General features: G+C 35.2%; 1 protein-coding gene across 1 annotated transcript in view; it reads left to right on the forward strand.

The window, feature by feature from the left end:
- LOC149562745 (protein transport protein SEC24 C-like) overlaps nt 1–24,004 on the forward strand; it is a 158,613-nt gene that overhangs the window by 78,384 nt on the left and 56,225 nt on the right. Inside the window, exons 8-9 of the mRNA XM_089826163.1 lie at nt 3,709–3,828; nt 7,435–7,515. Of these exons, the coding sequence (XP_089682289.1) occupies nt 3,709–3,828; nt 7,435–7,515 (201 nt within the window). The remainder of the gene's footprint in view (nt 1–3,708; nt 3,829–7,434; nt 7,516–24,004) is intronic.

Genomic DNA, 24,004 nt, shown 5'->3' on the forward strand with positions numbered 1-24,004 from the left:
GTTGGCAATAGTAATTTAAAGGAATCACAAAAAATTCACAAGATATATCGAATCATGTATTAAACTCTTCATGCGTTAAATCAAATTTGTGCATATAACCAAAGAATGATTGTAACAACACACAATAATACTAGGAAGTGCAACAATCTGTATATATCTGCAGTGTAACCGAATATGAATCAACACTACAATGGAACCTGGCTTCTGTGCGTGAGGGGAGTTTGCTGCCCGCGTGACTCCTTTCTGATGTCCGTGTTCCATCTGCTCTTACACCAACAGCCAGCCCGACATTCCTGTAGGGGCGTGTTTGACTCCTCAGCTGACAACGTGATTTCTGTATTGCAGTTGCCGAGGCCTATAACTGCACTCCGCAATCAGATACCAACCACCTACGGCTCAGTTACGCATGCTCGCAGATGACAGAGAGTCAATACCTCCGCAGGCACTAACCCGTGCCTATCACTACCAATCTGTATATCCATGTTGAAGGAGGAAGACTATTTGCTATCACTGGAGACTATGATCCCAAAATGGTTATTGATATAACAGCTGTGTATACTTCCCAAGCCCCCGTACTGACCCTGTGATTTCTGATATCAACATGAACTGATATAGCGATGGATAAGATCTCCCTTGATGCCTTAGTGATTCAGACTGAGAATCGATTGATCCTTGGTGTCTAAAAGTATTCTGGGAACATGTAGCGCGATTACCTTCCAGAATAATCAAGGCTTCAAAATGCTTAGGAATGTTAACAGACTTACTCCTGAAATTGGAACCGACTGAAGCCTGATTTCTCTTGCCCGATTCTAAGCACAACCTTCAATGAGATGCTAGGGCTACGTCCAACTTCTCAAACATCTCAAGGGGTTTCATCCTCAAGAGTAACCAATCACATTTAAGCAACGTTTTCATTTGCATAATAATATATTTCATGGTGAGAATCCCAATGTAGCTCCTTGCTTTTATAACCTCGTTATGAGGGGAAATACAAACAACTAGGCAATGTGGGATAAAAGCCAATTTTGTCTTTTAGTCACTTAAGTCTTAAAGTAACTTTATAAATCAACTTTATAAAATAAAGTGACTTAATTATAGGAAGCTCCACACTTAAATATCTCCCCAGTGAAACCAAATAGAATCATGTGAGTAGCAGGCATCCTCAAAATAAATGCCGTTAGACTATCCGGATGGAAAGATGGACAAACAAGGTGCCATAAGGCCTAGCGCAGAGAAGTGGACATTACAAATGGAGACAACTAGTTCTGTTTTTCATTCACAATTATATAAATGGGATAGGTTTTGCCTTTTCAATGTTTTTAGTGGTTGAAGACAGGGTTGGTGTGTGACTTTTACCTTTTTAGTTTTAAGTTGTTGATTTGAATCTTTGAGCAATGACAAGCCAAAAAAATTGCATTGGAGATGAAGAGTTTTGTTTTTCATTCATAATTACATATGGATTAGGTTTTACCTTTTGAATTTTTTTAGTGGTCAAAAACACGGTTGGGGTGTCGATTTGACCTTTTTAGTTTTTAGGATGAAAAACTTAAAAAAAGTCAAATATTAAGAAAAAGCCAAAAACAGCTCAGGTTCTGCTGTGGACCCCCAAATTCGTCCTGGATTCGTCCAGAATCGGAAGGGCCAAATGGACAGTCTGTGAGCCAGACCGTGTCTGGACTCTGAACCCACAAGGAACCTACCCCAGATATGGGCAAACCTGGTTTGGACTGGATCGAGGCTTGGGGAGATCCACAGGGAGGACCTGGTAATGTAGAGGTTGACTAGCCTATTCTCATTTCTTGTTTGATCCACACTATTGATCCTCTTAGATTATCTCATAAGCAAGAAGGTTAGGAAATGTTCCAAGCTTGAAGTTGCCGAGGTTTTGGATTTTTGAACAGTATTAAAACCTTTGCAAAATTTTTATGGAGCACTTGTTTGACTTTGCCTCTTAAATTGTTTTTGGCATTTGATCCGTGATCCATGCCACCTCAAAATACCGAGAAATTGAATAAGCTAGACTCAGCATACTTAGAAATGTTTTCACCAGCCCAACTGCAATTGTCTTGTAATTTGGCAAACATGTTTAAAGAGTTATTAATGTTTTCTGCTAGATTAGAGCCGGAGGATTATACTTTGCATTGGGAGTGTTCTATTAATTAGTATCATGATCAGGACAGAATGAAAAATCCTTGTAACAAAGATAGGTAGGCATTCAGAGAACCAAAGAATGGAATTGGATCATTGTGACAATGTTCTTATAAAGATGACACATACTGGACTGTCTATTATGTATGGGAAATTATGGGTAGAAATGTTAATGCTAAAATGACAGACTGGTGATGGGCAGGATTCTGCATTTATATATTAAATGTAATGGTGATGATTTTTACAATCTTTATTTGTCATTATAATTGAATTTGTCCGGAAATTAGTTTGCAGCAAAATTGATGAGAGGTTATGGTGAAAATGACTTATCTTTATGTTGCATTGTTGGATTATGCACAGAGATAAGCTTGTAGAGATTTTGCATGTCAGTATGATATATAATGTTCCTGTTTGCTACATTCTCTGCAAAGGAAATAAATTGGAACAACTATTTCTTTGCATGTGTGGTGAATGGATGTAGCTACGTGCAAGATAGCTGAGAGATGGGGTGACAAATATGCACTATAACAATGTGTGAAACTTTTGCAATTTTGCATGAGCCTGCAATCTATAATATTGCATAAATAAAATATATTAGGAAATAATTTAAAATTATGCTCAGGAGGCTAGGGTTATTGCATGGAATTAATCGCACCATGCTTTAAGTTGTATATTGCTTTAAGCAAGAACTAGACTCTTGTTTATCCTACTACCGTTCATTGAAATTCCATGACATTCCTTCATGCTTCTAGCACTCTCTCTGTTCTGTGTAGTTTCTATGTCTTTTTTTAGTTTCTGTTCAATTTGTCTTTCCAGAAAAACATTTTCTTTCAGTTCTGATTTGTTGTCCACTTTCTTTGATTTTCTTATGAAGCTTTGATTTTCAACTATCAGCTAATACAGAAACTGTATGTATATCAGGTCATAGTTGATATCCTGAAAACTGGATATAATTCAAATGATTTCAATACAACAGACCTTATCCAATTTTTTTGCATGATGAATACGATCTTTTCAAATTTGCAAAAATGAGTACTAGCCTCAATGATTTTTGAATCTGCAAATGTGAATGCTTTGAGTACTATACACTTTTACCATGTTAGTACAAAATAGGATCCTATTTCAAATGTAATTTTTAATGGCTTTTATTATGATGCATCTTTTGAATTGTTTTAGAATAGGTTGGATGATTTTGTCCTGGAGCTCTGAACTAGTCCATGACTCCATTGGGGTTTGAACCTTCAACAATAAAACTCCATTGGGGTTTGAACAACACTCCATTGGAGTTTGAACCTTGATGGCATGAACAACTTTACCACAACTATCACCCTATGCCAATACCGGCACCAGGATGTGTCTTTCAGTTATATATGCATATGAGTTTATCTTAAATTGGTTTAATGGAAGCTTTGGAATTAGATATTCACGTGTTCTAAATTCAAATATATGTTATTTTCTAAAGTCAATTAATTGTTAGGAAAGAATTTGATGAGACTTTTAACGAAAGAAAAATATCATTGGAGATCATCTTAATCCTTGTGTTCTTTTTTTCTTGTCTAGGTTCGGGATCCAATGCCTGCTGTGTTTTTTTTCCTTATTGATGTTTCTATGAATGCAATTAACACTGGAGCAACTGCTGCAGCTTGTAGTGGAATAAGCCGTGCAATAGCAGACCTGCCTGTAAGTATATGAACTAAATTTATAATGTACATATGCTTTTCTTTTCAGTAATTTGAATATGTCTATTATTGTTGAATTTAAAAGTATTCAGAGCCTATGTTTAAAATGGAAGGGCAGGCTGATCGACTTTCCTCCTCTTTTTGTCTCACTGCTAATGGAGCTGTTAGAAATATATAATTTCGAAACAAATGGATAATAACATTATTCTTGTGGTATGAAGAGAAGATTGAAATCTTTGATGTCTTTCTAGTTCTTTTAATCACATGCTATAAGATACCATCAATTATTGTTTACATGCTGTTATAAGATTCCCTCATAATTGTATGTGACCTGTCATTAGAATCACCAAAATGAATATTGCCCTCCATTCCATTGCGTACATGAGAGTCATAAGATTAACAATTAACATCAACTTATAAACCAGGTGTATCTTAGTTTTGTGTTCTATGATTTGTGTATTCTGACGAGGGTTGCTACGTAATGTTGAGTTTGTTTAGTGCATTTTTTGGTCCTTTCCTTTTTCTTGTACCAATTTATGCATGATGGATATATAAACTCTAATTATATAAACAACCTCTACCTGTAAAGCCTATCGAAATAACGCAATCTATGATATTTTTTGAATCCATGTAGATTGAAAGGCACCATCACATCCATAAAAATCATCTACTCTTTAACTTTGAGGCATGCTCTACATTGGAGCCATATGGCTGGTATGGACATTTAATGTGCTGTATAGTTGCCTATAATCATGTGGTTCCCTTGTGGCACTGTTACTGTATATACATGTTTCTCAAGATGGTTGATAGATTTATTTGGTCACACCATAAATATAAAAAATGCTGATTTTTAAAGACATGCAGAGTTTTCTTGCTCGGCAAGTATTTCCAGGAAAAACTTGCAGAAACGGGCAGCCAAGTTTTTAGAAAAACTCGCCAAAAAATTGCTGAAAAAATCGGGGAGTTTTTAATAAAAACTTACAACCTGTGAGTTAAAAAAAAAACTCTCACCAATACTTCTTTGTGCATCTTAAAGCAAAAAAATGTCATTTTTGAAGCTCATTTCTTATTTGCAGAAGGATTTAGTCATTTTTCCTGCTCAGGGCAGAAGGATATATACAAATTATAACTTAAAGTATTATATTTGTATAAATACTGTCAGGATGTTGGAGATAGGTTTCAGCTTCATAGGAATTAAAATGCAGATTCTAGATTTTGGGGGTTTCCAAAAAAATTCAGGATTAACCAAATTTCAGATTTCAGTATGCCTTCAGCAGTGTAATCTCCCACCACCCGTCCAGGCTATTCAAGGGCAACTCAAGCTGGAACAAGGATTTTCTAATGATTGTAACTCATTTTCTTGGAAATCCCTTGGTTTCAATTGTACATTCTTGAGTCTTGATAGACTTAGCTCAACCACTAGCTCACACCCAAGAGAAGCATAGCCATATCTTTCCAGCAGGCCAAAATTGCTCAAACTCACTCTCGGACTATTTTGCTATGATGTATTTACTTCTAGTTTTATAGAAACTATTTACTATTTTGCTTCCTGCCATCAACATTCCACATGAGAATGCATTTTTCTACCCACTTAGCAATATATATATACTCTTCTTATTTCTTTTGTGTTCTCATTAATTATCTCATTGGATGCATCTTCTCGTTGAATTTTGCAAAACAAATGTATTCTTAATTAAATTTAAGCTGCTATTTGGGTTTCCATGTTTTCCATGAGTTTTTTAAAAAAATGGCCTAATTTTTCCTGATTTTGGTTTTTGGCTTGGCGAGTTTTAGCCGAGTGAGAGTATTCCATCTATGGGGCACACAATTGAATCTAGAAGACCGCGGTGACTGGGAAAGGTGGCTAGAAGTTAGAACACTTTGATTTGAGATTCACTTTGAAATTTTACCATTTCAGTTCATACTTATAAAAGCTACATGACCCATGAAACTTTGGCCCTAGAGATGGTGTAAGATTGTAAAATACAAGGTAAAAAATCGAAGCAATTTAAGTGAGGAGACAATCAGTTGCCGTGCAGCAAAAGTTTCAGTGGGTCACAAGTCAGTTGAATCAGAATAGATTCAGAAGAAATGCTCCATATGGTGCCTGGAAATTCCTTTCCGTACTTTAAATGAAAATTTTCAAATAGTATAAATGTTCAAGCTTAATGTTGGACTGATAGCATATTCTACTTTTTTAAAGACAGCTGACCAGGAACAAAAAAATGATTCCTTTATGGCAGAGAATAAGTATTTAAGGATTGTTCTGTTCAGATAAGATGTCTCAGGGAAAAGAATGGGAAAGCTTTTTGGCTATGAATTAACAGGGGTCATTAAGTTTTTTAATGTTTAGTTAAAGAAGTTGTGTTTATAGTGAGTCATTTGTTCAGTGATTTATGCATCTCGGACTAACTATGCACAACTGAAAGGCATATTATGCAATGTAGAGTGTAGAGGTTGTACTCTGTATTTTACAAATGGGAGAATGGGGCAATATGTACCGTATAGGTAGTGCACACTGTCTGTGATGTGTTTTGATTTAATCTATAACTGGCTGGTAGAATAGTAGCTTCTTGAAAATTCTGACACCATATTAACATTAAACTTGTTATGTGGCCTTACTATATAAAATCTCAGTTACCAGGTTCTGCTTTTTAGGCCTAGGTCCTGGTACTGGTTCTTCTGGGGCACTTCACAGGTTCTCTGTGGGTCCTTCTGTGAAAGACCTACAGTGGCCCTGGGCACCTAGGAAGTACCCCAGGGTGTTAGGTCAGTTTATGTATGTCTCTATGATTTGTTCATCAGCATGTTCTTTCTATCAGCTTTAGATACTGTTTTGCAACAGCTTGGTAATATTATTCAAGCCAAATTTGTTCTATGTAATGCCCATAGTTTATGACAGTAGTGAACAAAAATCTATTTCAATTTATTTGAAGGTCAAGGATTGATTTTTTTCATACGTAGATCTAAGGACATGACTGTTGATATATCTGTAAAAGCCAGCCAATAGTTATGTTAGTTGATCATGTTTATATTGATGTCAATTGCCAATGCATCTAATCTGAAACTGTATCAGTATTATAATTAATTAATTTATAACTTTACTAGCCATTATGAATTTATGAGTATCACTTTTCTTTTATATTTGTAACTTCAGTATTTTAACATACATACATGCATACGTATACAGACAAACCCTAACCCGCAAGGGAGGAAAAAATGTCGTACCCACATACCCTAATCTCGTCTCTGTACCCGGACCGGAATCCGGATCGGCAACTTAGTATAAAATTATAAATTGAAGAATATACTACATGTTTTTGTTGTGTCAAACAACCAATATTTGATAACAAAAGTTGTTGATATGATCTTATCCTAGCAGTTGTGCTATTAACAGCATGTATATCAGGGATCTTAGTGAGCTGTTGCATTCCACAAGATAGTGATGTTAAATTCAGGCTATCATGGACACCATACATTTTTATTTTAATTCATAAACAAGGGGATTACTTGGGAGGATGCATGAGTGTTATGCAATTAATAATCATCCAATGTGGGTTTGTTTTTATTTTTGTCAAGTAATTTAATGATTCATTACGTTGCACAGGAGGGTCCTCAAACGAAGGTAGGCATAGCAACATTTGACTCCACGATTCATTTCTACAATTTGAACCGTGCTTTTCAGCAGGTAAATACTTTTAGCCAAATCTGATTCTTTTCTTAATCTTTTATTTTCATCATTTCATTTCTCTTGCAAGTATATAGCTTCTGCTGGTAGAGATATTTAAAGTTTTTTTTGGGCAATTGGCTTTTGCAATTTATGCTTCATTGTTCTTCTTCTTCTGAAATGTTTAATGAAATGAAACATATCACATCAATCTTTGGGTAACATAGCCTACAAAATGTTGACAAAATTAAAGCACTTGATCTTCTATTGTTTAGAAGTATATTAAATGAAATGGCACTGTATTTGACATCTTTAAAATAATGGTTGAGAAGCTGATGCACACTGTATGTAGCATCTTCAAAATAATGATTGACAAGCTGGGAGACTTATTCCTTTTGTCATTACAACTTTATCTTCATTCTGACAATAAATGAATTGGTGATAGATCATAGAATGAACTATGAAGTAGTGATCTTAGATACAGTTTCGGTCAGTTATATCTTTTTTTTTTATCAAGATATGGATTCTATGGGTCATAATTGGGTGGTAGTACCCTAATGACCACTTTGGTGTTGGTGACATTTCACATTATAATAGTATATAAATTGATTGGGACAGACCAGGTTCATTGTCATGATATATGACTTCAAACTTTGAAATTGGTGCAACTGGTCCAGTTGATTGACAATCATGATGTCTACTCTTGATGGCAACCATTTATGGTTTCTGTCACCTGAGCAAAGTGATCTGTGCTTGACAATTTGAGATATTGTGCTAGACATCCCTGATTTTGTTTGTTCACTGTTTACTCTCTACTTGATACAATTTTGTGATTGACTAGCTCTTCCTAATTACAGTTTGAAGATAGCTAGCTGTAATGTCCCCTGTTGGGACTGGACTTAAGTAATCTTATATTTCTTGATCAGGGTTTGGATTGTAATGTCCCTGATAGGATTAGTCATTCATCTCAGTAGATTTAATTCATCTTTAATACTCATATCCAACCTTATTACTATTTCAGCTCAAAAATGGAAGGAGTAGGTGTTATCCAAGTTGCCTAGATACCACTTTCCAATGGATTCCCTCAAAGTTCACAAATACAAGCCCCTTAGACTTTCTTGGGACTGTGTCTGCAAGGCACTTAGGACTGCTGATCCCCACCCTATTTTGGGAGAAAGATCTATTGCTTGGATTTTTACAAGACCCTCCTTGGTAACATCTCAGACTTTCTATAAATTGAACAGTAATAGGATTGGAAATATAATTTCTGTATACAATTATAGTTATTTTGTTTATATATTTTGAATATATATAAATATATATTGAGTATGTTTGTTTACTCACTAACAGGAGTTCCAGAGATCTATACATACCTGACAAATATATACTTGTATCACCAAAATCGGTGCTCTGCCTTATATGCTGATAAGAACCGTACACACACACGCACACACACACATATACATACATATATTTTGCTGGATTGATATCAACTGTTCTGTGACCACTATATCCTTCCTTAATGTCTCCTGTGGATTTCCTTTTTAATCTCTAACTTCTGTTCGGTGCTTCTTTCCTTTCCTGATGACTAATGTTTATATCTGCTTCCAACAAGGGATGCCCCCTTGCTATGAGAACCAAGACATCCCTTCGTATGTGCTGAGATGTACTTTAATGGAATCATGACTGACATCATGCCTTCCCAAGCTTTGATGTTGCTGACATCATTGTAGTTGTATTGCTTCCATTGTTAGCTAGGGCAAGTATTGTGTTTGTCCTTATGCAATTAGCACAGTGGTCAGCGCATCCATTGACACATGATTAGCCTTCAAATAATAAATGGTTGTGCCTGTTCACTATTGATAATTGCTATCGATTAACACATCTGCCAGTTGAATTAGATAATAAGATAATATTCGTAACTTACTGGTAATTGCCATAAGTCACTGAGTTCATCGCTTAGCCCTATATAGGAATCACTGATCCAACCCTCCACTTAATACTGAAGACAATATCATTGTCATTATACCTCGATATCTGTCTTTAACAGTAGCTCTAGGATATATTTGTTTGAATAGAGTTTCCGTCTTGTTATATTCGATGGCCTTTTCTATGGTATTCTTTTCTGTAATTATCGGATGAATCAAACTACTTCTGTAGGGGTGACTTAGAGAACTATTCCCATGAATGCAACTCAATATTCTTCAAGCTGAGCTTTATCAATGCTGATACTCCTCAATGTCTTTGTTTCATAATATCATGATGTGGCGTATCCTTGAAGACTTTGGTATGCAATGTCTTTATTCTGGAGTCTGGATGATGCAAAAGTTCCTTCATGGTAACTAGGGACAATCGATTGTGGATTGCTTCATCATAAAAGAGATATTGACCTTTCATTGATCTCAGTTATCTTGATATTATAGTTTATTATTTGTTTATTTATTTATTCTTATATTTTAATTATTATCTATAGTTAGATTCATTCCAGAGGGGTGGATATCACAGTAGCTGTTTTGATTTTCATAACGCTGGAGGTGAAGCTTTTAAACAAAACTGGCTGGGATTTGTGGAGATTCTTTCCACACATTGCCTACTGTTAATTCTGGTTTTTGCTAAGGTTATAGCTATGATTCTGACCTAATAAATCTATAAAAACCACCCTTTTGCTAAGATTGTTGCACATCTTGACTTGGTCTTATGTAGAAACTTTCCAAACTTTGCCTTATGGTGCTTTTAATTTTCCCAAATATTCTAATTTTATAGATCTGTAAAAGCTTCCTTCTTTTAGATCCTCTTCTTATCTGACATTGGACAACTGGTATAATGTTTGTTTGTGGGTAGAGTGAATATGATAATCTCTGATATATATTGTCATTCATGAATCTCAAATTGCTAAGGTCTTGCAGTCAAAAATTTCAAATATAATTTATTAAATGAGGTACATGTAGACATGGAAGATATATGGCCACTTCATATTAAAATTTGATATAAGGAGAAAATAAATAAATAATGCATTTTAAAGACTAGAAAGGATAAGGTACAAAACACAGGCTTGATATTCTTATGTTCTTTATTTTTAGGGACCTTAAATGTCTATACTTATAGTATCGTTCTGTTGTTTATTCAAGAGAACCCTTGGGCAATCAAATTTTCAGTCTTAGATAAAAAATTCTATTGACTGTCTTGTTCAAAGAGGAAATAATCCCGTACTACTTTAATACAATGCTATAGTACATTGTCTTTGACACTTGTTGAACATTTAATATTGGCAGTCTTTTAAAGAGCAACACAAGGCAAATTTTATGTATATTTTCACCTATGTCAAATGAGCCTTTTTATCATTCTAGGCTGTTAGAAACTTTATAAGTATAATTCATACATTTTGAGAAGTTAATGTTTGATGTCACCTTCACATCATTTCAGGCTCAATGTCTCTATTGGCTCCTTGCCATTCTAGGGAAATCATCTTAAGTTACATTGGACTAATGCTTGGGATGAAGAGATTTGATTTTTTTAGGACTAATGCTTGGCATGAAGAGATTTGATTTTTTTGTGTTTTACCTCTTCTTGTTGGTGGAGATTTAAGTTTACGTTATCTACGAGCATTTTACATAATTAGTTATTAACTAAGGCTGGTATAATATTTAGGCTAGGATTAGGTTTACTTAGGCTAGTATAATGTTTAGTCACTAGTGCATTTTATAATTTTGGTTGTGGTAGTTCTTGGTGGTTGTTCCCATACTTCTTCCCACCTCCGTTTACATTAGGGGTGCGTGTACATTGTTTATTATCTAATTACCCAATATTCGTGGTGAATATCATCTTCGAGGTTGATTCTCTTGGTTGTTATGAAGGTTGGTTTGGTGTGAAAATTGAGTTTCTAGGTGTGCTAACTTTGTAACAGAGCAATCAATATTGCAATTGTTTCTTGTGTGGAAGTGATGAAGTATCTTGTATACTTATCATCAACAATATAAATCTGCAAATTGGCCTTCTTTTGATTGGAGAAGTTTAATTGCTCTGCCAATATTATATGTGCCTAAAGTTGGCTACCAATTAGGATTTGTGCGAGAAACTTCACTAGTTTGTAGTTTCAACATAAATTGCATCGCCTCATACACATCCCTAGAGCTTGGAATGAGAAGATTGATAGTTTCTTTGATCCTTATGGATTTACTAGATGTCACACCTATCCCATTTAGAGACATGGGGTGATCCTCTTATTCTTGTTCCTTTTATGGATGATTTGATTCTCATAGGGATTTATGGTACCATGATTGAGGATACTCGTACAACTTTGATGGAGTGTTTTGATCTATGTTCTATGGAGTTTTGGGGATAGGGACATGTTTTCAGATCCCACTGTTTAGGGTCAATTTTTAGGGGATGGTAGGGGATGTCTTAAAAATAAGGGGAATTTTACATATGTAGAAAAATTTCAATTTTGCATGTCATAACATTGATAAAGCATTCATCATAGACATTTTAGAAGCTTAATAGATAGTGTTAGACTTGAATTGAGATTTCACATGTGAATTGATAAACAAATTAACAAAATTCAAAAGCTTTCGTTGTTGTCATGCCCAAAAATTGGGGCAAAAACACAACAAATTTTTTTTTTAATAATATTTTTAAATTACTAAGTTGTCTTCCTCTAGCAGTTCTCAACGACAATCTATGACTTTGAATTGTCCACAGTTATATCCTTCTGTGGCTGATTTCTTTGATTTCTTTGTACCAAGAAAGGATCCTTAGTCCTTACTTTGGGTTTTCTAGTCTTTTGTCTTGTTTTGTTTCCTCTCAGTCACCGTTTGGTGCTCCTGCTTTGGCCGGCTCTTTTGTTTATTGGACATTAATATTATTATCTTATCTTATATTAACATTGAAAGAGTTGTAGATAAGATAACGATACGATGAGTTGAGAAAGTCTCGAGGTGGAACGACTAGTTTACTAGTGTTTAGGGTTTCAGTTTGAGAATTACATCATCAATCAAGTGATAGCAATTAGGTGATGTTAAGATACATATAATGGTTTTATTCTCACTTCTAGGTTTAGACACACCAATGAATTCAATTATCAATCATTGACTCATAGGTTGATAAGGAAGACATACTTTACTATCTTGAAAGATCATAAGGTTGTTGCTATAGGAATATTGATATGGGTTGATAAGGTTTGATTTGATTAAACTATTAAGTTGTGAATTATAGGTACACCCTACAAGTCAAGGAATTCAGATTTCAATTTTCATTATATAATGTTCGGTCTACTAGGTTAACATTAAAAGATTATGTTCATGAGAGAACAAAGCATTATACTACTGTTAATCTAACAAAAAGAACCTTGCTATACTTAACATGCAACAATTATAGTTATATAAAATTACTATGTATCTAATGTGCCTCAAGGATAATTTAAAGGTATAGGCAAGGACTAATTTTGCAAATCTTAAATGTGGTATAAAATCCCTAATTACATGCATAGCTTAAATTTGAATAGCACGGGAAATTATTAAAGAAACGGGACAACACTATCCTATCTAAAACACTTACTATTGAATACTTTCTAATAACACTATACCTATTTACTTCAAGTTCATAAACACTACCTTAGAAATCCAATTTACAACTAATTTTAAATATCTAAATGCACCAACTTATTACATACATTCCTTAATTCTAAATCCCTCTTATTCATCAATTTGTCTAGGCTAATCTAACAATACCCATAAATTTGTTTTCCTAAATCTGCACACCTATTCCCTATAACCTATGCTACCAAATACATATAATTTTTTTAAATATGAATAAAACATAACTTAAAATACTTATAGAACAAAAAGAGATCAATTAAGCACATCCATTAAATCATATCCACGTACTTAGCTACCTAAACAAAGTATCTAAACTACCCCTAAACTTAGACTATCCCCTACACTTGGCAAGTGGTCCACTTGCTCGATGCACTTCCCAAAGACAAATGTGGCATTTTCCAAGGAGTGCAGGCCCATTCAAACGTCTATCAGCATATTACATGGAAAGGTATGCATGGGGAGCTAGGAATAAGGTTTGGGGATGGTGGGGAAGAATGGAGGCGGTCCCACCAACAAGGGCCCTTAACAAGGTTTAAAAGTAAGCAATAAAACTTGATGCCCAACATGATCCCAGCCCATGTCACGGTGGATGTCAGGAAAGTATGCATGAAGAAGACTTTAGGGCAGGTTGGAGTGTGAGGAAAGTTTGAGGAATAAAGGATGTGGGTCCCACTCCAAAACAAGGGAAGTCTCCATCTTAAGTTTGCAATTAATTGTTTGTTTTTCTTTGTTTGATCTCAAATATGAATGGCATGGGCTGCGTGACTTTAGGGAAGAGGGGTTGATGAGTGGGATGTGGCCCCCACATGGTCACATCAACTCATTCCCACTTATCCTTTAAAAAAAAACAAACTTAAATCATGGTAGTATTAAATAGGTTTTCGTTTATTATTATTTTTGATTTCGTCTTACATTCCCTTTGAATACCTATTAATGAGAACTTTAACATAATTGGAGGGAATTAATTTGTAGAATATTCTCTATTGAAGGACTTGGGAATGAATTTAATTGTTTCTCTATACATTTTCCAAAGAGCTAATGTGCTCTCCCAGATTTTTTTATGCAAATTCCAATTTATTTTCCCTTCTTGATACCAATGACCCTACATACAAAAGATTTCTATTTCCAATATGCTTGATCATATAACCAAGTAAGGTTACCCAACTACTATATTATTAATATTTTAAGAGGCTTATTGAACTAAAACTTATCCAATGAATCTATCGAATGAAACTATGAAATACATGTATCTATTTGGGTGTTGAATTAATCATGAACTTAAGGATTCTGTTAACAATTGAATTTAATTCCATCATGAATTACCTTGAACAACTAAAATCAATCTTTCTTTTTTATTACTGAAACAAATTCAGAGATGAATTTTGAAATAATTCAACATTCAACCTTTGTCTTCCAATTGTGATTAGGAACAAGGATCAAAATGAATTCATTATTGTAATGTTACAAAATATCATGCATCCTTTCTCACAAAATGAACTTCATTCTTATCATTGAACATGCAATTACAAGATATTTGAAATGAGATCTATTTGTCATCTTCTCTTTTCTACTATCCAATTTATACATAAGGATCATAATTCTTGATATTACAATAACATCTACATCATGAAATTGAAATCTAATAGGTCTCAATACAGATACAAATTTCCTTTTATACAAAGGTAACAAGATACACTAAAAATCATCACAAGGAGAAGTCTCCAACAAGACTGAAGGAACACTATCAAGGCTCCAATTTCTGAGATGCTCCATCATAAGGAACTATCCAAGCAATTTGCAATTATACAAGAACAACCATGGAGAGCTCACCTCCCATCCGAGGCCCTGAAAGGCCACCCACTGAGCTAGGAGAACCAATAATTGATTGGGTGACATTCAGAATCTAAACACAATGACATAACTCAACATAAAATTCCCATCCAAGGTATGCACAATAGGTTTCATATTGAACCTATGACTAGGGAGAAGGTGGATTTTTTCAAGTAGGAGAAGTCAATGAAGAACACAAATCGTATGCCTCTTCCAAGGATACCAAATCACTTTAACTTTTATTTCGCTCTCTCCTTATTTCCCCAAACAAACTCAGTTTTGCATTGACAAGGAAGGGCCCATAACACCTTGCTTCCTCCCTCTTCTCAACATGAAAAGAGACTTTGCATTGACCTGGAGTCCAACTAAATCCTTCACCTGTACATGGCCACTGCTGCCCTATCCAAGGGTGAGTAATGCCAACACTCCCTTCACAATTTTACTGACAAAACAAAGAGAAAAAAAACATCAAACGAAGCAAGTAAAGACCCACAATACCCATCCCTCACATGATACAAATCACAAACATACTGCAATATGCAAGAGTTTACACATACAAGCAATGAAAAAATGAACCTAACCATGGCAATGGAGAACCTACCTTCACAAAGGTTATGGCAATAGTGAGTTTTGAGATGAGCTAAATCCTCTCCTTGCAATTCCAAATTTGACTTCTCTAAATGTAGAGATTGGGTGAACAACCCTCAACTCTTCAAAATGGCCACTAAATAGCTTCTAAGCTTATCTACCCAAAATAACAATAACTTCAATCTTGACTTTAAGCCTCCGATAGTCTTCCCGCTTGTCCCTTCCATCAACACAACCCTTTTGCAAGAGTGTAAACTTGGGTAACCTCATGAAGATGATCCATTTTCGTACAAAAGGGAAATTGAGATATTTTAGGGGTAATAAATGTTGCTAGGAAGTTCTAGAAGGGTGGAAAAGGTTCGTAACCCATACTTGTACTACTTGGGCTCTTGAATTACATTAAATTTGGCTTCTAGGATCAATTCATGACCTATACAAGTGGCTTGAAATATTTGATCTCCAAAATCCTGAGGATGTAACCTTTCCACTAAACCCTAATCAAGGGGAATTAATTTAGGTTACTAACTAAATCAGTCTTAGATTAATGGGTTATATTGCCAACCCTAATTGACATGTCAGTACACATATGCATATAACGAGTGTCAAGTGACAACATAAGGTTTACTTTTACATAACATTCGACACGTCAAAAAATACAAAATGATGTACATGCATTTAGATTACGATACAAATTAAACACTTGACAGTGAGGTTCAAATCACTTTATTGGATTCAACCTTGGTCTTATAGTTTGCACATAGGGTCAGGTACTATTTCTCCGATTAATTCCATGGTTAAATTACTTGTACACTTAATGCGAATATTAGTAGTTTGATAAAATCACAATTATATATATAAACCAAATTTACATAATCAAATTGATCAAAACAACTTTCATTTAAATAAACTTTGTCCATTTATGCACATAGATTAACATCACCACTCTCATAATTGAATCGTCAATAGAGTGTACTGAACTATCTGAATGCATATAACCTAACCATCAAGGTACCATAAATAAACATCATCATCATAAGGTGAAACACCTCATTACATCGTTAGTACAAATGAATGTTTAAATAATCAAACAATGTAATTAGTGTTGGATCACAAGGTATCAAAACATGAATGTATCAACTGATCTCAATTTCGATTAGGACACTTAAACCATAAAACCTTAATTCATTTTCATCATCATATTCATATAAGTCTATAACTTTTTATCACCTAGTTATGCAAATGTATCCTAGAGAACCCACACAATGTTTATGCTTTAAATCATAATTTCGAGTAACCCAATAACTCATCCCAATACATAACCCCTTGTACACGATACCCTAACAAACTTAACACATTGCAATGTACTTATATTTAAAATTTTAGCTACTTAAGGGCACTTTTAGAGAGTTGATAATCTTTGTCTTCGAATTTCAAATGATTCATATGAAGGTACATATTACATTATATTATCGCAACAATCATCAAATCATTATACATAAGATGGCCATAATCATCATAATGTCGTCTACATAGTTCCTAGCAAGAACAACAACATTACCCCATACCATTGCCTTGTCATACTCAAACATCCATTGAAATCTCCTATAAAGAATTTAAAAAAGAAATTCATATTTAAATAAGTTCATACGAGCAGGGGTTTTACAATTGTCAATATATGACATACATATAGCAAGACACCCATAGGCTCCAAATTTCAACCATGAAATGACATAACTTATTAAAATGTAAATATTATAAGTAAACTACCAAACAGTAAACATAGAAGCTTGCAATAATACATAAGTGTCCATAATCAATAGATGGTAGGTCCAAGAGTCAAAATGTGGTTATTTTATGCTTAGATTAGGTTTTGGTTTGTTAAATGTGTTTTAGGTGGTCCTTGTGAGCCAGCAACCCTTTTTTTTTCAAATCAAAAAATATCTTTTTTTTTTAACACTAGCAGTCCAAAAATGGCTTGGGCCATATGAGACGACTAGAAGTCTCCGAGATAGATAGGGACTTCTAGTCGTACCTATGTCCTTGACCACTTTTTGAGTCGTTTTGGGGATTGTTATCAATTTTTGAAAAAAGGGTACAAGAAAGGGGACGGTAAAATACATCCCTGTACTGTACCAAGGATGGGATCGGATAAAAAAGCTTAGGGGACATGTCTTGAAGGAACATAGGTTTTGATATGATCGACCTTGGTCTATATTACTTTCCTGATCTTCAAGCTCATTAGTCTTTAGCAAGTATTTCTATCTTTCAGCTGAAGTATGCTTTTGATTTGCTTTACAGATTTGGGATGGTTTATTGTAAGTTAGACCCTTCACTTTTTTATTCAAGCATTGTGTTGTCTACTAATTGCATTAATTTGTAATTGACACTACTCTACATTCGTAGTTGGTTGGTAGCCTTTTTTACTTGACACATTGTCCTCCTAATATTTCCTTTGTAGTAGGTCTTGTTTCGTTTTTCTCTTAAGATCCCCATGAGAGTCATTAGAAGGCAGCCAAATGTATTCCGAGGTACATTTAGGACACTACTTAGTTTGGTATTCACTACATAGTTGGAGCCACCAAGATGTGGGATTCATTAACTTCAATTGAGCTAGTGATGTTGATGATGAAAAGTCCACTTTTGGTTTTTCCTTTTTTTTTTTTTGCCTTGGTCACGATTGAGTTGCATGGACTTGCAATAAGAAAACTACTATTGCATCATCTTTGGCCGAGGTTGACCATCTAGGAGAAGTCTTGGTTAGTTAAGAGGTCTTTGGATTTGACAATTGATGGCTGGGTATTGAGTAGTTTGGCTGATTAAGAGGTTCCTTGACTTTGACGATCGATGGTTGGGTTTGGCTTTTCTTTTGAGTATCCCATAACTCTTTGGTGTTACAATCAGAGTGTCATTCATATCTCTAGAAACCGAGTGGAGCATTAGCTTACTAAATGTATTGAGATCCTTATGCACTTCATTTGACAACTCATTCAATATTGTCCTTTCTTTGGAGTATATGATTATGAAGCAATAGGGTGCAAACATTTTTCTCTAAATCTTTGATATTCCCTCACCATATTTTGTTGCAATCAATGTTAGGGGTGAAGAAAGTTATCCTCGGGGTATATCGAGGAGTCCTTCCTTTCACTTTTTGCTTTTTGAGCATTCTTAGTTTCTCTAATTTGGAGATGTGTTTTCTTTTACATGGTTTCCCTTTTCATTGTTTGCGAGAGATTTAATTTCAATAGATTGTAGTTATGCATCTGTAATGTTCCCTTTTGGGACATTAGAAGTATTGAAGTCTTATTTTATATAATATTAAAATTTACTTTGAGACAGACTCAAAATATTAAAAACGTCAATTTAATGTTATAAAAAGGGCAAAAGGTCAAGGAGGAATAAAATGAAAGCCAGAGGGGAGCTGAAGAGTCTTGGTTTGTGTTTGAAAAGGGGAAAGACGCTCATCGCTAGTTATGCTTGATTTTAAGATTCTGTTCAGTTTTCTCTTTTGTGGGAGTTTTCATAAAGCTTCTAGCTTTCAGCTAGTTTGAGGACTTAGCCCTTCATGCTGGCAAACAGTGGACGCAAACCCATTGTCCCGAGGAACATCAGTTCAGGTGTTTCATTTGCGCTTATAGGTTCTTACTCTAACATTCCAATTTGACTGTTAATTTGTATTTACGATTGGGTTTTTGTATTGGTTATTGTAATGCTGTTGTAAAATGCAATAATGTATTTTAAGGAGTTATAAGAGTTTTCTGATTTTTTATAACACATGGTTATATGCTTGATATCTTGGATATTATTATGAAATAACGGGTTATATTCTTGTGGAGAATTCCTTGGGTTTTATTAAAGCATTGTACTCCATTTTGCCTATATCTGAGTTTGAATGTTATATCTAAGAAAAGTTGAATAAATCCCTATTGGAATTTCTACTGGTTTTTCGATTGTGCTAGAACTATCTGTAAGGTTTATTTCTGATTACATTGTTAAAAGAGAAATTAACAAATATCCGGTTAGGGATATTACAGTGGTATCAGAGCCTCGATCTTGCCATCCTGTAGAGTTTTATTAGAAGCAGATTCACAGATGGAATATTAAGGTTTCACAATTCTGGACAGGTTTTATAAGAATGTTTTGTTTAGCATAGCCATCTATCGTGCCAACATGTGAAATTATTCCAGAGACAACTTTACAAAATATTAGTGAGGTTTGGTTAGAAAATGTTATGGAATATCTTGTAAAGACGGGCTTAAATTTTGAAATGACAGATATTTTTCATATCGCTGCTTCTACTTCTACACAAGGAGCTTATTTTCTGAAAGAGGGAATGATTAAGCACTGGAGATTAGTGCCTTTGAAATATGCAATGAATAAGTTAATCACCCCCGTCGCAATTGCTATCGGCAAATATATTGAAGACTTTAACTTTGGCGAATATATTATAAGCAACTGACTTGATATCATGTGAGGCTTTGAAAGAGAAATATTTCGGCTACCATTCATTGCAAGTGCTCTTGGTACTCCCTTTATTTGAAGGTGCCAGGGTTATCAAGGGGTTTAATAGAGCTATTCTTTGCATGTGCTGATTGCATGAGGAGCCTCTGTGTGGAATTTCTAGGGACATTGGCTGCTTCCACTTCACCATAAATCAGTCTCAGGCAAGACATTAAGTGCATTTGTCAAATCGTGCCGTTACAACTATTGGTATTGAAGCATTTTCATTATGCATTTTGAATGGTTAACGCTTTTGAGTTTGTAACGATTCGTGGAAAGGTAATAACGATTTTCGTCATGGACTACTAGATCTATGGAGAGGTGCGTATTTGGCAGAAGTGGGAGAAACATGTGGGCCGCTGCACATTTGTCGTGATTATACAGAGAAGCGGAAATAATGGAATAAAGTCGGGAGTTTTATTGTGGGGCTACTAAAACGTTAATTATTAAGACAACAATTTCCTTCGTAAATCTTCTTCACTCTAGAACTAGAAAAAGGAGCTTGTCAAAACGCCACTAAAGTGAATCATTACAGACGACTTTATTATAGAACGACACCATCAAAATGTTGTGTCATCCGCATATATATAATGACAAAATTGGATGAGTTAGAATAATCACTAGGAGTTGAGCGTTAGAAATGTATGTGCGGGTCCGATAGTTATTAATAATGATTAAATTTGGTTAAGGAGATACGTGGCAAGAAACGACTTTGCGTAATTTATTTGCAATTAAATGACATCCCCTCAGAATCATCATTTATCATTACTTTCGAGGGATATAATAAATTCCGACAGTTACAAAAGAGTACGCAGAGGGGTACTTAAAATGTTACAGCTGGAGACTTGGTGCAGTTATGTGATTGTGGAAAACTTGTAATTCTGTCATTATATTGGTAGCAACAAAGTGTTATAAAGGAGCATATTCGCTTACATATTTTGAGACTGCAATGGGTAATTCAGACTGCAGATTACCACAAGTTCTGCTCCTGTCTGTGCATCCATGCATATTGGACAATGACTACTGATTGATTTGAAGATATCCTTGGAGACTTTAGAGAACAATATTGCCGTAAAAGTTGGAAGGTGAACTGATTGAATGTGTTGTACACATTGCAGGCTGTGGAAGACCTTAAGGCCCGTGCTGCAAAATCTAAACCTGGCAATAATTTAAAGTCCAAAAATAATAATTTTTGTTGGCAATACTGAGACTCCAGTGTTGCCCTCTGTCCCTGCACAGATTCGGTCAGCATCATCTCTTCCTACCAGATTTTTTTTTGAACCTGATGCCGAATGACAGAATCACGTATCACAGGAAGAGGCTAGTAATTCTACTACATCAGCAGTACAGGAAGGAAAGTGCCTCAAATTGAGATAAATTTTGCCATGGAAGATACAAGAGCTGTTCATTTTCTCTATGGTGTATTTCTACTGTGTGTGATTTCTCTTAGTTGGGTCACCTGAAGATTATTAGAGTTCCAGCTTCTGCATATTCTTCATGTCGGCATCCACTGCTACTGTTACAATTGCAGTGAAGTGCCAGTGAAGGAATGAATATGTAGTGAAATTCTTATCAGTTTGTGGTTTGTATAGTAATATAGGTTGGAGCATATTGGTCGTCACATGTCAGCTGGAATCGCATCTTGAATACAAAGAATCATATAACTATCGCTCAAACTAATATGGGTCTTGCTCATCAGATTAAACTTGACCGATTTGAATGGGATGTGCTTTTTATGCAAACAGACAGGAAGATTGAATATGCATAAACAATATCGACGATAAGAGTGGACCAAGAATCTCTATATTGTGCCAAACTTGAATTGCTGCTACCCAACTGCTTTCATTTCATGACTATATTTGACACAACAACAGTAGACAGTGAGCACGTATCAGTTAAGGGCTTGGTCACACCTCTCAAAAAGCAACATCTAGTAAGTTCCATATAAGAAATTAAAGGTGCAACCTTCTGGTGTTTGACTTCGAGGAATGATCTCAGTAATAATTGAACCTCTAGTGTATGAAGATGATACAGAAAATGAGCAATTCACAAGGTGCTAGTCAATTTAGTCTTTTCTGCATTTGTTGTGGTATTTCAAGGTGTTTACATCAGGGTCACGTCTACTAAAGAGTGAGGAGTTGCAGAGTAGTAGTCGATTCCATTCGTTTTTTAGATATATATGCTACAGTAGTGTTGTTAAAGTTCTCTGCACGTTGGTTATCTAACTTTTGAAAGGGCATCCATCTGGATAATTTGGGAAAATATAGGGCTTAGATAAAATCAAGAAAGATACTATGAAGATACAAGTACCAATAGCCCAGCATTTTGAATCCAATATGAGAGCAGAAATAGTCGACATGTATAGAGGGTATAAAGAACTTCCTATTTGAATTTAGAGTGATTTATCATTCAGTGACTACGTGGATTTTTATCTAGGGCAGCAAAATATGACTGATATGGCAAAAAGAAAGTATCTAGAGTTGGTCTAGGATCTCTTTGCAAACGAACAACACACAGGGGTGTACGGAGAAATTTCGATAGACCAAAATTATTATTTGGATGATCTTGAAATAGAAGAGCAGATAACTACTAGAGATGGACAGCCTTCTCGTGATTACATAGAAGATGTTACACAAGGTATAGGTTTCTTCATTGGTGACTTGGAGGTGAGCTTTGTCAAGCAGAATAATGAGGTAGATTGCACACAAGGTAATAACAGTTTGGAACCTTGGCATCATGATCCATATATTCATGATTCTTAGAACATGAATTTAGAGGAACAACCTAGGATGACATTGCAAGACAATGAACAGTTTCAACAGGGAGATAATGAAATACATGCCTTACAAAATCAACTGAAGGTTAGTAAAGACATGGTTGTGGCATCCTTGGTGCACTATGATAGTACCCACAAGTTGGTTGAGGAGCTCTACAGGAAGATTCCAAGGGAAGGGGAAGGTGACTGGCATGTGACCAATTTGCAGAAGGTCAAAACAGCCTTCAAGACTTTGAAATCAGATTACTTATATTTGTTGTCCGAGAGGGATTATATTCTTAAGGCTGCTGAGATTTATGCAGCACAGTCAAATAGGGAAAAAGATGAGATTGAGGATCTCAATAGGGCGCTTAAGTATGTTTGGGAGGCAATGAGTGAAACTCAATTATCTCTACAGGGAGCAGAAAATCAAATCAAGCTCATGGAACACTTTTGGGAACATGAGAATAGAATGAGGCAAGAGTTCTTCCAGGAAGTCATTGACAAACTTGAGAGCATTCAGTAGATGTATGACTTGGATAGCTGCCTCAAATGGTTAAGTAGCAAAACTTCAGAACACTTTTAGATTGTTGACAACCCTTTGTTTGAAGTTGTTTTTGATTGACGTCTGACAATCCTCTTTTTGTGTTAAATGAGGGATCATCTCTTGTTTGCCATGAAGAGGAAGAGTTTGATTTCAAACTTTGGGATCCTAGCTCAGATCGTAGCAGTGAATCCGGTTCTCAGCATAGGAGTGATGAATCAACTTCTATTGCTTATCATTTGATCAGCCCCAACATGTTTTCCGATTTCACCCCATGCAGGAGTTGGGTGAATTTTCTTCATCAGCCTCTGAACAATTCTCGGTGGAGTATTTATGTGAGGCTTGTGGTTAGATTCTCAACATCCTTCATATTCATAGCACCTATGCACTTGGGAATTCTTCAAGTTTATGTCAATAGTATGAATTTTGATGTCCATGGGATGGTGGTTTTAGCTTTTGAGCAGCTCATTTCTTACATCATCCATTTAGGTTAGGCCTTCACATTCTACTAGATTATACATGAACCCTGTATATATTTTTATCTCATCATAGCAATGAGGCAACATAACAGAGTTTGGGATCCAGGTGTTGGCAGAATGTATCTACGGTTAGACAAGGATTTTATTGTGGTCCTATTCAGTTTGAGGTTGAATATGGTGATAATTAGAGTTATTCAGTTCACAGGTGCAGAGTTCTTTCAAA

This window comes from Cupressus sempervirens, chromosome 4 (assembly GCF_028749045.1).
Source record: "Cupressus sempervirens isolate cs-2001-9-10 chromosome 4, ASM2874904v1, whole genome shotgun sequence".
Lineage (NCBI taxonomy): Eukaryota > Viridiplantae > Streptophyta > Pinopsida > Cupressales > Cupressaceae > Cupressus > Cupressus sempervirens.